The 12,099-nt window shown below is 44.0% G+C and overlaps 1 protein-coding gene across 2 annotated transcripts in view; it reads left to right on the forward strand.

Annotated features, from left to right (window-relative positions):
• LOC138982724 (adhesion G protein-coupled receptor A3-like) overlaps positions 1-12,099 on the forward strand; it is a 72,352-nt gene that overhangs the window by 43,291 nt on the left and 16,962 nt on the right. For both annotated transcript variants that reach the window (XM_070356046.1, XM_070356047.1), the window contains 6 exons: positions 878-1,041; positions 2,325-2,596; positions 3,540-3,818; positions 5,035-5,199; positions 5,643-5,737; positions 6,406-6,646. In XM_070356046.1, coding sequence (XP_070212147.1) covers positions 878-1,041; positions 2,325-2,596; positions 3,540-3,818; positions 5,035-5,199; positions 5,643-5,737; positions 6,406-6,646 — 1,216 coding nt within the window. The remainder of the gene's footprint in view (positions 1-877; positions 1,042-2,324; positions 2,597-3,539; positions 3,819-5,034; positions 5,200-5,642; positions 5,738-6,405; positions 6,647-12,099) is intronic.

A 12,099-nucleotide genomic window follows, 5' to 3' on the forward strand; every position in this document is an offset into this window, starting at 1 on the left:
TCTCTCCAAAAAACCATATTTTTACATTATTTTGCTTTTTTTTTTTTTTTTTTTTTTTTTTTTCCCAAATGCCAAAAAAAAGTCTAGGGTTGCGCGAAAAAAATAGGGTCGGTCGGGTTACCGTAAACTGACTATTTTTTTTTGTTGGCCTAACCTGTGTAAATGGACCTCCATTTTAAGACCTCTGTTCAAACCTGGTTTTCTTGTATTTGTGTTTAGGTCTTAGAAGGAGGTTCCACTGTATTTTCCAGCCAGGATTTTTACTTGAAAAAATAACAGTCTTGAAAAAAAGGTTAGCATACCTTTCTGCTACATGTAGTATCCATGCACCAAGGGATGCACTGTCACGCATGCAGAGATGCTCATTTTATGGTTTATACGTGATTTTCACAAAGGAAAAAGTTCAAACATTGATTTGCGGTTTGATTCTCAGGCAAAGGTCTGTGTTGCAAGCCTTTCAGCAATGTATGTTCAGGTTTCAAGCTCGTAAGATTTTCAGTTCATGGTTTGGACACAATGGACCTCTATCACCCTTCACATTTCATTTCATTCATTTTATTATCCCATTGCTGGGAAATTTGAGTCGCTGGCTCCCAGTGGAAAGCTAGCAGGGACAAGAGTCATGCTGCCCAGGTGTGTGCGTGTTAGGTGTGATCAGCCTCCTGCACCTAGGGCAGAATGACTAAGGTCTTTTACGTGCCACTGTGGTGACACGTGCTGGGACATGGGTATCATCTCTGAACGCACATAAAGTTAACCCATGTCCGTCCCGGCCTGGATTCGAACCCGTAACCCTGGGATCACAAGTCCAGTGCTCTACCAACTGAGCTACCCGGCCCCCATCCGATGTGGAGTGACTGTGTGGTGTGTGTTGCAGTGACTTTGGGTCCAACTACCTGCTGTGCGACTGCCACCTGAAGTGGGTGGTGCAGTGGGCGGCCAGCAAGAAGGTGCGACTGGCGCGAGAGATGGTCTGCGCGCTGCCCCAGCCCATAAAGGGACGCATGCTGAGGAGGCTGTCAGCTGACCAGCTCCACTGTGGTCAGTGCATGCTGTTTGTGGGATTTTTGAGGGGGGGGGGGGGGATAGTGTGCGTGGGTGTCTCTCTGTTTGTTTGCCTGCCCGTCTGTTTGGCACCACCAGCCCAAGCGCCAGGGAGTTGCATAACTTTGTGATTTTTTAAGTAATCAAAATTATGTAGCACATATACTCACGGAATAAAATAACTTAACATTGTTTAAAATTTAATATCTCAAAATCGGAAAAAGTTACAGGAGTGATTTTTGTACCAACGTAAAGCTTGTTGAATTGCTCATTATGGGCAAAAAACCGGAATAGTCTGGCTTGTTCCGTTTTTTTGCAATTTGAGCTCAAAGACGCATGGTGTCATTTTGGAGTTTACAAACTTAGCACTGTGTGTTTGACAGCGCTGTGCGTGCACTGATTGCCTGGTCACTCCGAATCTCCTAGCAACATCAGTATAAGTCATCCCTCCTCTCAACATCCCTATTGCGACGAGTCTATCGTTCACACACGTTCGTGGCATGGTGAAAGAGAAAGACAGAGTGGACAGTTTTGGGCAAAGAGAAAGAAACATTTTAGTGAGTTGTTCTCACTCACAAACAATTAAACGGACAAACCAAAGGCAGTACTTTCATGCAATATTCGTGGATCAGCAGCAGACCTTTTGCAGGTTTCAAGTACGGGTAGACGTGCCCCGAGAGTCAAAGAGTTGCAGGCCTACCTGTTTACAGCACACACAGCATGCACTGGCTGTCGGCAGCGTCGACAAGCTTAGGCGTCAGTCTAGTAAACTCCAAAATGACACCAGGCGTCTTTGAGGACCAATTGTGAAAAAACTAAGCAACCGAGAACATTCCGTTTTTTTTCCTCTTCTCAGGAATTGATGGTTCTATGATCGTACCACCCCGCTCTCCTGCAACTTTTTCCGATTTTGAGATATTAAATTTTAAAACATGTTAAGTTATTTTATTCCGTGAGTATACATGTACGTGTTGAGGTGTAATCAGCCACCTGCACATATATGGCAGAATGGCCGAGGTCTTTTACGCGCCACTGTGGTGACACTAGGGTGGGACATGGATACCGTAGTTAAGTCTTCACATAAAGTTAACCCTTGTCTGTCCGTCCCGTTCTGGATTCGAACCCGTGACTTTCGGATCACAATAGCATTGTGTTTGAAGCAAAGCAGACACAATAACACATTAGTGAGGATCACAATAGCATTGTGTTTGAAGCAAAGCAGACACAATAACACATTAGTGAGGAGCAAACGCTGATGCCGACTGTTTTCACCTCCACAGATCACAACCTGCAGCTGCCTGTGTTCGAGATCAAGCCGTCACACAACCAGCTGGTGTTCGAGGGCGACAAGCTGCCGTTCGAGTGCCGCGCGTCCAACTACCCCCACACGCAGGTGGCGTGGGTGAGGGAGGAGGGGCAGGTGGTGATCACCACCAACAAAACGGCGGGCATCTTCGTGCACAGCCTATACAGTCCCGACGGCACCATCGTCATCCACAACCTGGTCGTCGAGAACCTTGACAAGTCCCACGAGGGCATCTGGAGCTGTCAGGTACGTTCTGTGTGATGGTCCTTTTGACAAGTCCCATGAAGCCACCTGGAGCTGTCAGGTACGTTCTGTGTGATGGTCCCTTTGACAAGTACCATGAAGCCACCTGGAGCTGTCAGGTACGTTCTGTGTGATGGTCCCTTTGACAAGTCCCATGAAGCCACCTGGAGCTGTCAGGTACGTTCTGTGTGATGGTCCCTTTGACAAGTACCATGAAGCCACCTGGAGCTGTCAGGTACGTTCTGTGTGATGGTCCCTTTGACAAGTACCATGAAGCCACCTGGAGCTGTCAGGTACGTTCTGTGTGATGGTCCCTTTGACAAGTACCATGAAGCCACCTGGAGCTGTCAGGTACGTTCTGTGTGATGGTCCCTTTGACAAGTACCATGAAGCCACCTGGAGCTGTCAGGTACGTTCTGTGTGATGGTCCCTTTGACAAGTTCCATGAAGCCACCTGGAGCTGTCAGGTACGTTCTGTGTGATGGTCCTTGTGACAAGTACCATGAAGCCACCTGGAGCTGTCAGGTACGTTCTGTGTGATGGTCCTTCTGACAAGTACCATGAAGCCACCTGGAGCTGTCAGGTACGTTCTGTGTGATGGTCCCTTTGACAAGTCCCATGAAGCCACCTGGAGCTGTCAGGTACGTTCTGTGTGATGGTCTCTGTGACAAGTACCACCTGGGCTGAGGTGCACAAGAAAGTTACCAACCGGTCGGGAGCCAGCCGCGATGGTGGATTGGTTAAAAATTAGATTTGTCGGATTTCAACGAATCAGACCCTGCGGTTTGTTCTCTCTTGTTTGGGTGGTACCCACTTTTGGTTGGTGCAGCTCGGCCCTGGAGCTGTGCGGAATGTTCTGTGGAATGGTTCTAGGGGTTCACCAGTAGACAAAACGCGTCTCTACTTGAAAACCAAAAATGACCCCAAAGTGTTTGTGATGTCACAGGTAACCACCCCCCAGGGCCAGTCGATGAAGCACGTGGAGGTGGAGGTCCTGAGCTACGTGGGTCTCTCCTGTCCTCCCGTCGAGCGTGTCACACCCAAGGGCAAGTACGTCTTTGAGGAGATGCTGGCGGGCATCACAGCGGAGTTGCCGTGTCAGGTGGGGGGTCCCGGCAAGTTCGTGACCTTCACCTGCGACAGACGCGCCGTGTGGAGAGATCTCAACACGTCAGCTTGCGCCTTCACCTCCGAGCTCACGCGCAGTTTGGAGAAACTGGCACAGGTACGTTTTGCATTTTTCTGAATTTCTTTGGTTGGTTGGTATGCTCTAGGGCGGGGATATAGCTCAGTTGGTAGCGCGCTGGATTTGTATTCAGTTGGCCGCTGTCAGCGTGAGTTCGATCCCAGATTCGGCGGAAATTTATTTCACAGAGTCAACTTTGTGTGCAGACTCTCTTCGGTGTCCGAACCTCCCCCCGTGTACACTACATTGGGTGTGCACGTTAAAGATCCCACGATTGACAAAAGGGTCTTTCCTGGCAAAATTGCTTAGGCACAGTTAATAATTGTCTACCTATACCTGTGTGACTTGGAATAATAGGCCGTGAAAGGTAAATATGCGCCGAAATGGCTGCAATCTACTGGCCGTATAAAATTTCATCTCACACGGCATCACTGCAGAGCGCCTAGAACTGTACCCACGGAATATGCGCGATATAAGACTCATTGATTGATTGATTGATTGATTGCTCGCTTGTTTGATTTCAGGGAAGGGGGAGGGAGTGTAAAAGTAGGTGAAATCAAATCAGCTTGAAAATTCGTTAAAGGTGGACCTTGTTTTCCAGATATTTTAAAGTGAACTGTTTAAACTGATACCTTTGAAAACTTCTTCCCTGTTTGCTTTCATTTCTGTGAAAAAACTATGAATAGTAATTTCAAATTGTTATGACAAGAAGAGGTTTTTAAATGTGAAAGTGTTCACAATCTTACTCCTTAAAAGCAGCAGCAATAACAATAACCATAGCAACATTTTATTGTCCATTAACATGAATAGCAAAGTGTTCACAATCTTACTCCTTATAACCAGCAGCAATAACAATAACCATAGCAACACTTTATTGTCCATTAAAATGAATAGCAAAGTGTTCACAATCTTGCTCCTTATAAGCAGCAGCAATAACAATAACCATAGCAACACTTTATTGTCCATTAAAATAAATACATTAAAATGGAAAATTGTCTTCGACACATGAACATAAAAAGCCAAACAATATGGTCTTTTTTAAAGTTGTGTAACTGGAAAATTCACTTCAATTGTTTCAAAAATCAGAGTTTGTTCTTCACTGAATTAGGAAAATGGAGGGTTTTTGTCAGTCTGTGTGTTTGACCTTGCGACCTTGCGACACTTAACTCTTCAGTTCAGACGCTCTAGCTCTACACTCTTGACCAGAAAGCTTGGCACAGATTAACGGCCGAGTTGTAATTGTGTTGTTTTTCAGGAGGAGTTGAAGATAACGGACGTGCACACCTACGTACAGCGGTTGCAGCGGGTCTCCATGACCAGCAAGAAGCGGTTGGTGTCGGACGTCACATCCACGGACGTCCAGTACCTCACGTCCATCATACACCATCAGTTGCTGCCCCTGGCCTTCAAGTCGGAATATGTAGGTTGCACAGTTGCTTCCCTTTGGATGAGAGAGAGAGAGAGAGAGAGAGAGAGAGAGAGAGAGAGAGAGAGAGAGAGAGAGAGAGAGAGAGAGAGAGAGAGAGAGAGAGAGAGAGAGAGAGAGAGAGAGAGAGAGAGAGAGAGAGAGAGAGAGAGAGTGTGTGTGTGTGTGGAGAGAGAGAGGGTAGGGAAGTGGTGGGGGGGGGGGGGGGGGGGGGGCGTGTGTGTGTCATGAGTGTGATTCAGAGAGAGCATGTCGAGTGCGATACAGAGAGAGACAGAGATAGGGAGAGTGTGTTCGATTAAATTGCGACTATTTTATTTTCCAGTTTAAAAAAGTGGGAACAAATAACTGTTGCAGTTGTTAAAAATTGGCAGTTGAAACTGTTTTCAACAGAATTTGAGGATGACGGTGACTGTGACGATGATTTTTGTTGACAGGTATCCCAGCACTTGCTATGGCTGAGCAGCAACGTGTCGGCTCTACCTGCATCCTTGTTGACGCAAGCACAGGCCGACAATCGCGCCACCAAAAGGTAACTATAGCAGCTCTCATTCCTGGAAAATGTCTAAAACGGTACATTTCTGTAGATTTAGTTAATTCATAACTTAAAACTTACGACAGATTGGGTGTTATGTGCTATTTTTGGCTTTTATAATTTAACTTCTTTTTTTTTCATCTATCTCGTAAAAAGTCTGATTTTAAGACAATTGAAGATTTGTGTGATGTGTTTTTGGGCTGTTCAAAAACTGAGAAAGTAGAATGTCTGCATCCTGTCACCCGTTTTCAGTCCCACTTTTGAGTTTTGGTGTAATTTGCATCTGAAAACTGAGGGGATGGGGTCGGCCGTATTTTTTTCACACCCACCTTTATTTGGAAATCATCATGCCCTAGATAGTGTTGACAGTAAGATATAACATACAGTAAGATATAACATACAGTAAGATATAACTCTGTAGCAGAGCATGCAACACACTTTTCAGATCGTGTCAAAGCTTCAGTTTGTCTCATACTTTATCCCTGTGTGTCATCATTGTAAGTTTATTGTTACGTTATTTTGCTAGAATGTATGTATTTGATGTTATGTTAAATAGTATGTTCTTATTCATAGTTACTATGTATAGCGCGGAGAGCATAAATTACTGTGGTTCACGAGATATAAGCTGTCATTATTTATTTTATTTATTATTATTATAATTTCAGGTTGCTGGAGTCGCTACAGAACCTGACAAGCAACATTGAAACAGAGTCGTCCATCCAAGACTGGTCGCAGTCGTCACGCAACATCGCCCTCATTGTCTTGCGCCAGGTCCCTTTGATGGCCTCGCGCATCCATTGCTCACTGAGGCGATCGCGCCAGCAGAAATCAGCGTGGCTCAGCAACCGACAGTTGTCGTGTAGTCGCCTTGGCAACACCTCGGAGAACAGGCTCTTGTTGAGTGAGGTGAGTAAACCTGGTTGTGTTTGGCATATAGATGGATTAGCATAAGATTTTATATAGTCCTGTGAGGTTCCCCTCATGAAAATCCGGGCTGGTCTCTCACTGGGGAAAGCGAGTTGCCGAACAGTACGCGGCGCTACCCATTTTTTTCTTCTTTTTCCTGCATGCGTGTATTCATGTTTCCAAGCCCTGAGACTTCGCTGTTAACTTGGGATCTTTATCGTGCGCATGGATGCACACGGGGGTGTTCTGACACTGAGGAGAGTCTGCTCAAAGTTGACTCTTGGAAATAAATCCCTCGCCGAAGGTGGGGATCCATTCCACACCGATAGGGACAAGTGGTTTTGAAGCCAGCCCTGCTACCCGACCGAGCTATATCCCTGTTGCTATTTACTCAGTTCTGCTCCCAAACCTAGCGCTCCTTGGTAATAAAGTTAAACCAAGCGAAGGTTTCCTGCTCTGGATTTAGCAGTAGAAATGTTCTCTCATGTAAATCCCTGTAAGATGGGACGAAGCAGCATCATTGTATCTCGTGCTGCTGCTTTTATTCATCAATTTAAAAATATACAGTTATTTTTATGTGTGTTTTTTTTTAGCAGCCATACCAAAATTTCTAAATGCATAGCATGTGTAATATATCACATGGATAGAAATTTGGATATTCTTCTGTTCCTCACAGCATGTGTAATATATCACATGGATAGAAATTTGGATATTCTTCTGTTCCTCTTTCATGTGGTTGCCCTGCATTGTGGTTGAAAAGTAAGTACTTTAAATAAGGGATGTAATATTGCCTGTCTAGTGTGGGACCATGACTGTGAGGGTGGCATGAACACCTTTACTTACAAACATGGAATACTGTGGTGCCTGGCAGGAGAGGGATCTTTGGGACCAACCCAAAATGTCCCTCATGGCATGTGTCCTCTCCTGACAGGGTGACTGGCTAAGTTGTTAAATCCAGGGACTAGTCTTGTGTGTATAAAGTTCTATAAGTGTCCTCTGCTGACAGGCTGACTGGCTAAGTTGTTAAATCCAGGGACTAGTCTTGTGTGTATAAAGTTCTATAAGTGTCCTCTGCTGACAGGCTGACTGGCTAAGTTGTTAAATCCAGGGACTAGTCTTGTGTGTATAAAGTTCTATAAGTGTCCTCTGCTGACAGGCTGACTGGCTAAGTTGTTAAATCCAGGGACTAGTCTTGTGTGTATAAAGTTCTATAAGTGTCCTCTGCTGACAGGCTGACTGGCTAAGTTGTTAAATCCAGGGACTAGTCTTGTGTGTATAAAGTTCTATAAGTGTCCTCTCATGAGAGAGACCTTACATGAGAGGTATCATGATACAACAGAACTACAAGCCATGTGGTGTAAATTAGTGATCTTTTAGTTTTAGTACTGGCTTGGTTCAGATGAGATATTTAAGCATATTAATACCCAACAGGAAACTCTTCCCATTCCCACAGATTGTGAAGCGAAGTTTATGTAAGAGATGTGTTGAAAAGTTGCATTTCTGTTTGATTTCAATCCATGTTTGTTGCTGTTTTTTATTCAATATTATCATTATGGTTCATAGTTTCATTCTTTGCTCATTTTCAAATCTGAAGGATTTGTTGAATGCTTTGAGCTGGATGTCGTTTTGTTGAGTTACTGTTTTGTTTTGCTGAAGTTATTGTTTTGTTTTGCTGAAGTTAGTTTTTGGTTTGGTTTGCTGGAGTTTTTGTTTTGCTGAAGTAGGTGTAGTCTGAAAATGTAAATACTAAGCCTGCAAAAATTAAAAGAAACGAATAATAAATATGGCTGTAAGGACATTTGTGGTTATCATTTGAGAAAATGTTATTTCATGTATGCATAATAGAAGCAAAAAAACCACTTGTTCATACTTATGAGTGTGGCTGGATGATGAATAATGTAAGTTCCACAAAGAGTAATCAAACTGGAATGATTGCAGCGTTTAGACCACTCGTGTTGCTCATTGAAACAATGTCAATGCAGGTCCTAAAACAGAACTGACTTACAGTTGCAGAAGTGACACTTTTTATGATAGGAACGAGAATGGAATTTACATGAAATGGAGTTGAAGAAAGTGCATATATTATGCAGTAAAATGTCCACTTTTCTTCCCTGTGGCTGCAGGTTTTGTTACTATCAATCTTGCCGTGAGTTCAAGCAGACGAAGGGAGAGAAGCACCTTTAATCTTAGAGTGTGCAGAAGGCTTTGCTCAATGTAGGTGATCGCTATCAAAGGAAAGCTTGCCAGATGCCTCGAGTTTTTTCAAATGATATTTTCTCGGCACGAGTAAATTTACAATGAAGAAAAACAAACATAGAAGCATTTTTCTCGGGTCGTTTGTTAGTGAGAAAGTTTTCTGTCTGCCTTAATTCCCCCTGCGGGTTAGGGGAAAGAATTTACCCGATGCTCCCCAGCATGTCGTAAGAGGCGACTAACAGATTCTGTTTCTCCTTTTACCCTTGTTAAGTGTTTCTTGTATAGAATATAGTCAATGTTTGTAAAGAGTTTAGTCAAGCAGTATGTAAGAAATGTTAAGTCCTTTGTACTGGAAACTTGCATTCTCCCAGTAAGGTCATATATTGTACTACGTTGCAAGCCCTTGGAGCAATTTTTTGATTAGTGTTTTTGTGAACAAGAAACAATTAACAAGTGGCTCTATCCCATCTCCCCCCTTTCCCCGTCGCGATATAACCTTCGTGGTTGAAAACGACGTTAAACACCAAATAAAGAAAGATGTCTGCCTTAATTTATTCTGCAACTGCTGCAGTGTAACGGTAGAGTTGTTAAATCTGACAGTTTCCACTGTATCAGGGAACACCAAACTGTGCGTCTGGGTGGGTGGCCGAGTGCTAACGCACTTGCGCTCGGAAGCGAGAGGTTGCGAGTTCGACCCTGGGTCAGGGCGTTAGCAATTTTCTCCCCCCTTTCCTAACCTAGGTGGTGGGTTCAAGTGCTAGTCTTTCGGATGAGACGAAAAACCGAGGTCCCTTCGTGTGCACTACATTGGGGTGTGCTCGTTAAAGATCCCACGATTGACAAAAGGGTCTTTCCTGGCAATATTGTATAGGCAGACCTGTTTACCAGTACGATTTGGGCGTATTTTGTACGCCAAATTATTATCGGTACGCAAATACGCGACACACGCACAAAATACGCATGAGAAAAAGTCTAGAATACGTTTTCCGGTGTTGGTGTGCTGATTACGGGATGGTACAACTGATACCGGTTTCGGTCGAAGGGGGATAACCATGACAGCGAGTCTTCAGCTGTGGAAACCTTGTTCAGTTGTTGGCACGTGCGATCGTCTGGACAATCGTGGCAAAATGAAGCGGTAAAATGTGTCAGTTTCGGATGACTGTACCAAGTCTAAACAGCAGAAGCACAAGATTTTCTTGGAGAAATATAAGAAAGAGCCAGGAATTGTGGAGTCTACTATGGGAAAAAGTCATGCACACTGCAAGTATTGTAAATCAGATTTCTCCGTTGCCCATGCTGGGAAATATGACATCGAACGACACTGCATTTCCAAAACTCACCTGGACAAGGTTGCTGCAAAGAAATCCGCTGAAAGCTGCCAAGGAATTATGAAGTTCATTCCCGCAAAGCAAATCCTGCCAGAAGAAAAGGCCATAGTCCGTGCTGAAGCAATGTTTTCTGAGATGATTGTAAAAATGAACTTGCCACTGTCAACCGCAGATGTTATTTCACAAACTTCATCTTTTCATTATCAATCTGTTTGGAAGACACTCGTTATAATGCTATAAACTGACAGGTAAATAAAATTGTTTTATCCCTGTTGTATTGGAAGGAGTTAAATTCTGAAGGTGTTCACAAGACATGCTATTCTTACACAAACACATTTGCACCCACGCGTACATTTTCCCTAGCCCTTATGGCTTTGCTTGCAAAGTACACCAACTTTTTGAAAAATACACTCAACTTTTTGGGAAAGTACTCTTGCCTCGGGTTTAGGGTAAACAGGTTTGTATAGGCATAGATAAAAATGTCCACCAAAATACCCGTGTGACTTGGAATAATAGGCCGTGAAAAGTAGGATATGCGCCGAAATGGCTGCGATCTGCTGGCCGATGTGAATGCGTGATGTATTGTGTAAAAAAAATTCCATCTCACACGGCATAAATAAATCCCTGCGCCTTGAATATGTGCGCGATATAAATTGCATAAAATAAAAATTAAAATAAAATAAATAAATCCCTGCGCTTAGAACTGTACCCACGGAATACGCGCGATATAAGCCTCATATTGATTGATTGATTGATCCTGTATGCACTAAAAGCAGAAAAAGTGTACTAGAAATTCATCTCGGGACGCACTTAAAACCTGAACATTTTCTGCCAGAGCTGTATCAACTCAAATTTACAGGGTTAAATGTAACCGATAAGACCATAGTGGTTTTTTTGCAGGGCCGAGAGCTATCAAACTTCGAGGCGCTTCTCGTACGACAAGTAGTCGTACCGTCTTGAATACGCTCCCAGAGCTCTTCCAAACGTCAGCATTATGATATCAAAATTAGCACTCCAGGGATCATATGTCGGCGAGAAACGTATTCTCTCGATGCAACAATTATAAACCACCTGGTCTTCAGACCCCCTGAAAATCCATTGACGACATTACAGTTGGGGGTCCCGGGACAATCTAGGTGGAGCGTCTGTGTATGTTGCGTGGCTTGCACCTTCACCTTTCTCCTGAGCTACCAGCACCACTGAGTAATGGGCACAGTCCAGACATGGGAATTGTCCGCCGAAAGGCAAATTTCCGTCAAATTTTTTTTTTGTTCCGCCGAAAAAGCATAAGTGTCCGCCAAAAATATAAATTGGGGAGGCAAAAACGGTTCTGAAAACTTAATGGCAAACTTGGAGCTCAGAGGACACCAAATTGCACCAATTGGAGATAACAAAATTCCAGGGGAGCATGCCCCTGGACCCCCCTAGTAAGGCTAGGCGCTTTGCGCCGTCGACTTTGCTAGTACTTAAAAATGTTCAGCCTTTTCTACTTTTTTCGATTCCCATGCCTGACAGTCTTGGTTTATAAAGACGCTCTTTCTGGCCTGGCAGATATTAACTTCTATGGTTTTTCAGAAGTGTCCTACAATGTCAGGTGGCAGTTTTGTTTTGGTTATCTTACTGGGGGGAGAAATTCAAGTTTTACGCCCTCATGGCAAAGCCATTAGGGGCATGTTCCCGGGTTTAAATCCGACTTTAGATGAGATACACAAGTGTATGCGTGTTTAGGTGGTATCAGCCATCTGCACTTATGGCAGAATGACCGAGGTCTTTTACGTGCCACTGTGGTGACACGGGGGTGGGAGATGGATACCCCACTGGATCTTTACTTCACGTTCACATTTATGAAAGTGAGATTACTGGATTGACTCCAGGACAGTGATCTTCAATGGAAGTTCTGGTGTTGTTTTACGCTTACTGACATGGGAT

The sequence above is a fragment of the Littorina saxatilis genome, linkage group LG12, assembly GCF_037325665.1.
Source record: "Littorina saxatilis isolate snail1 linkage group LG12, US_GU_Lsax_2.0, whole genome shotgun sequence".
Classification (NCBI taxonomy): Eukaryota; Metazoa; Mollusca; class Gastropoda; order Littorinimorpha; family Littorinidae; genus Littorina; species Littorina saxatilis.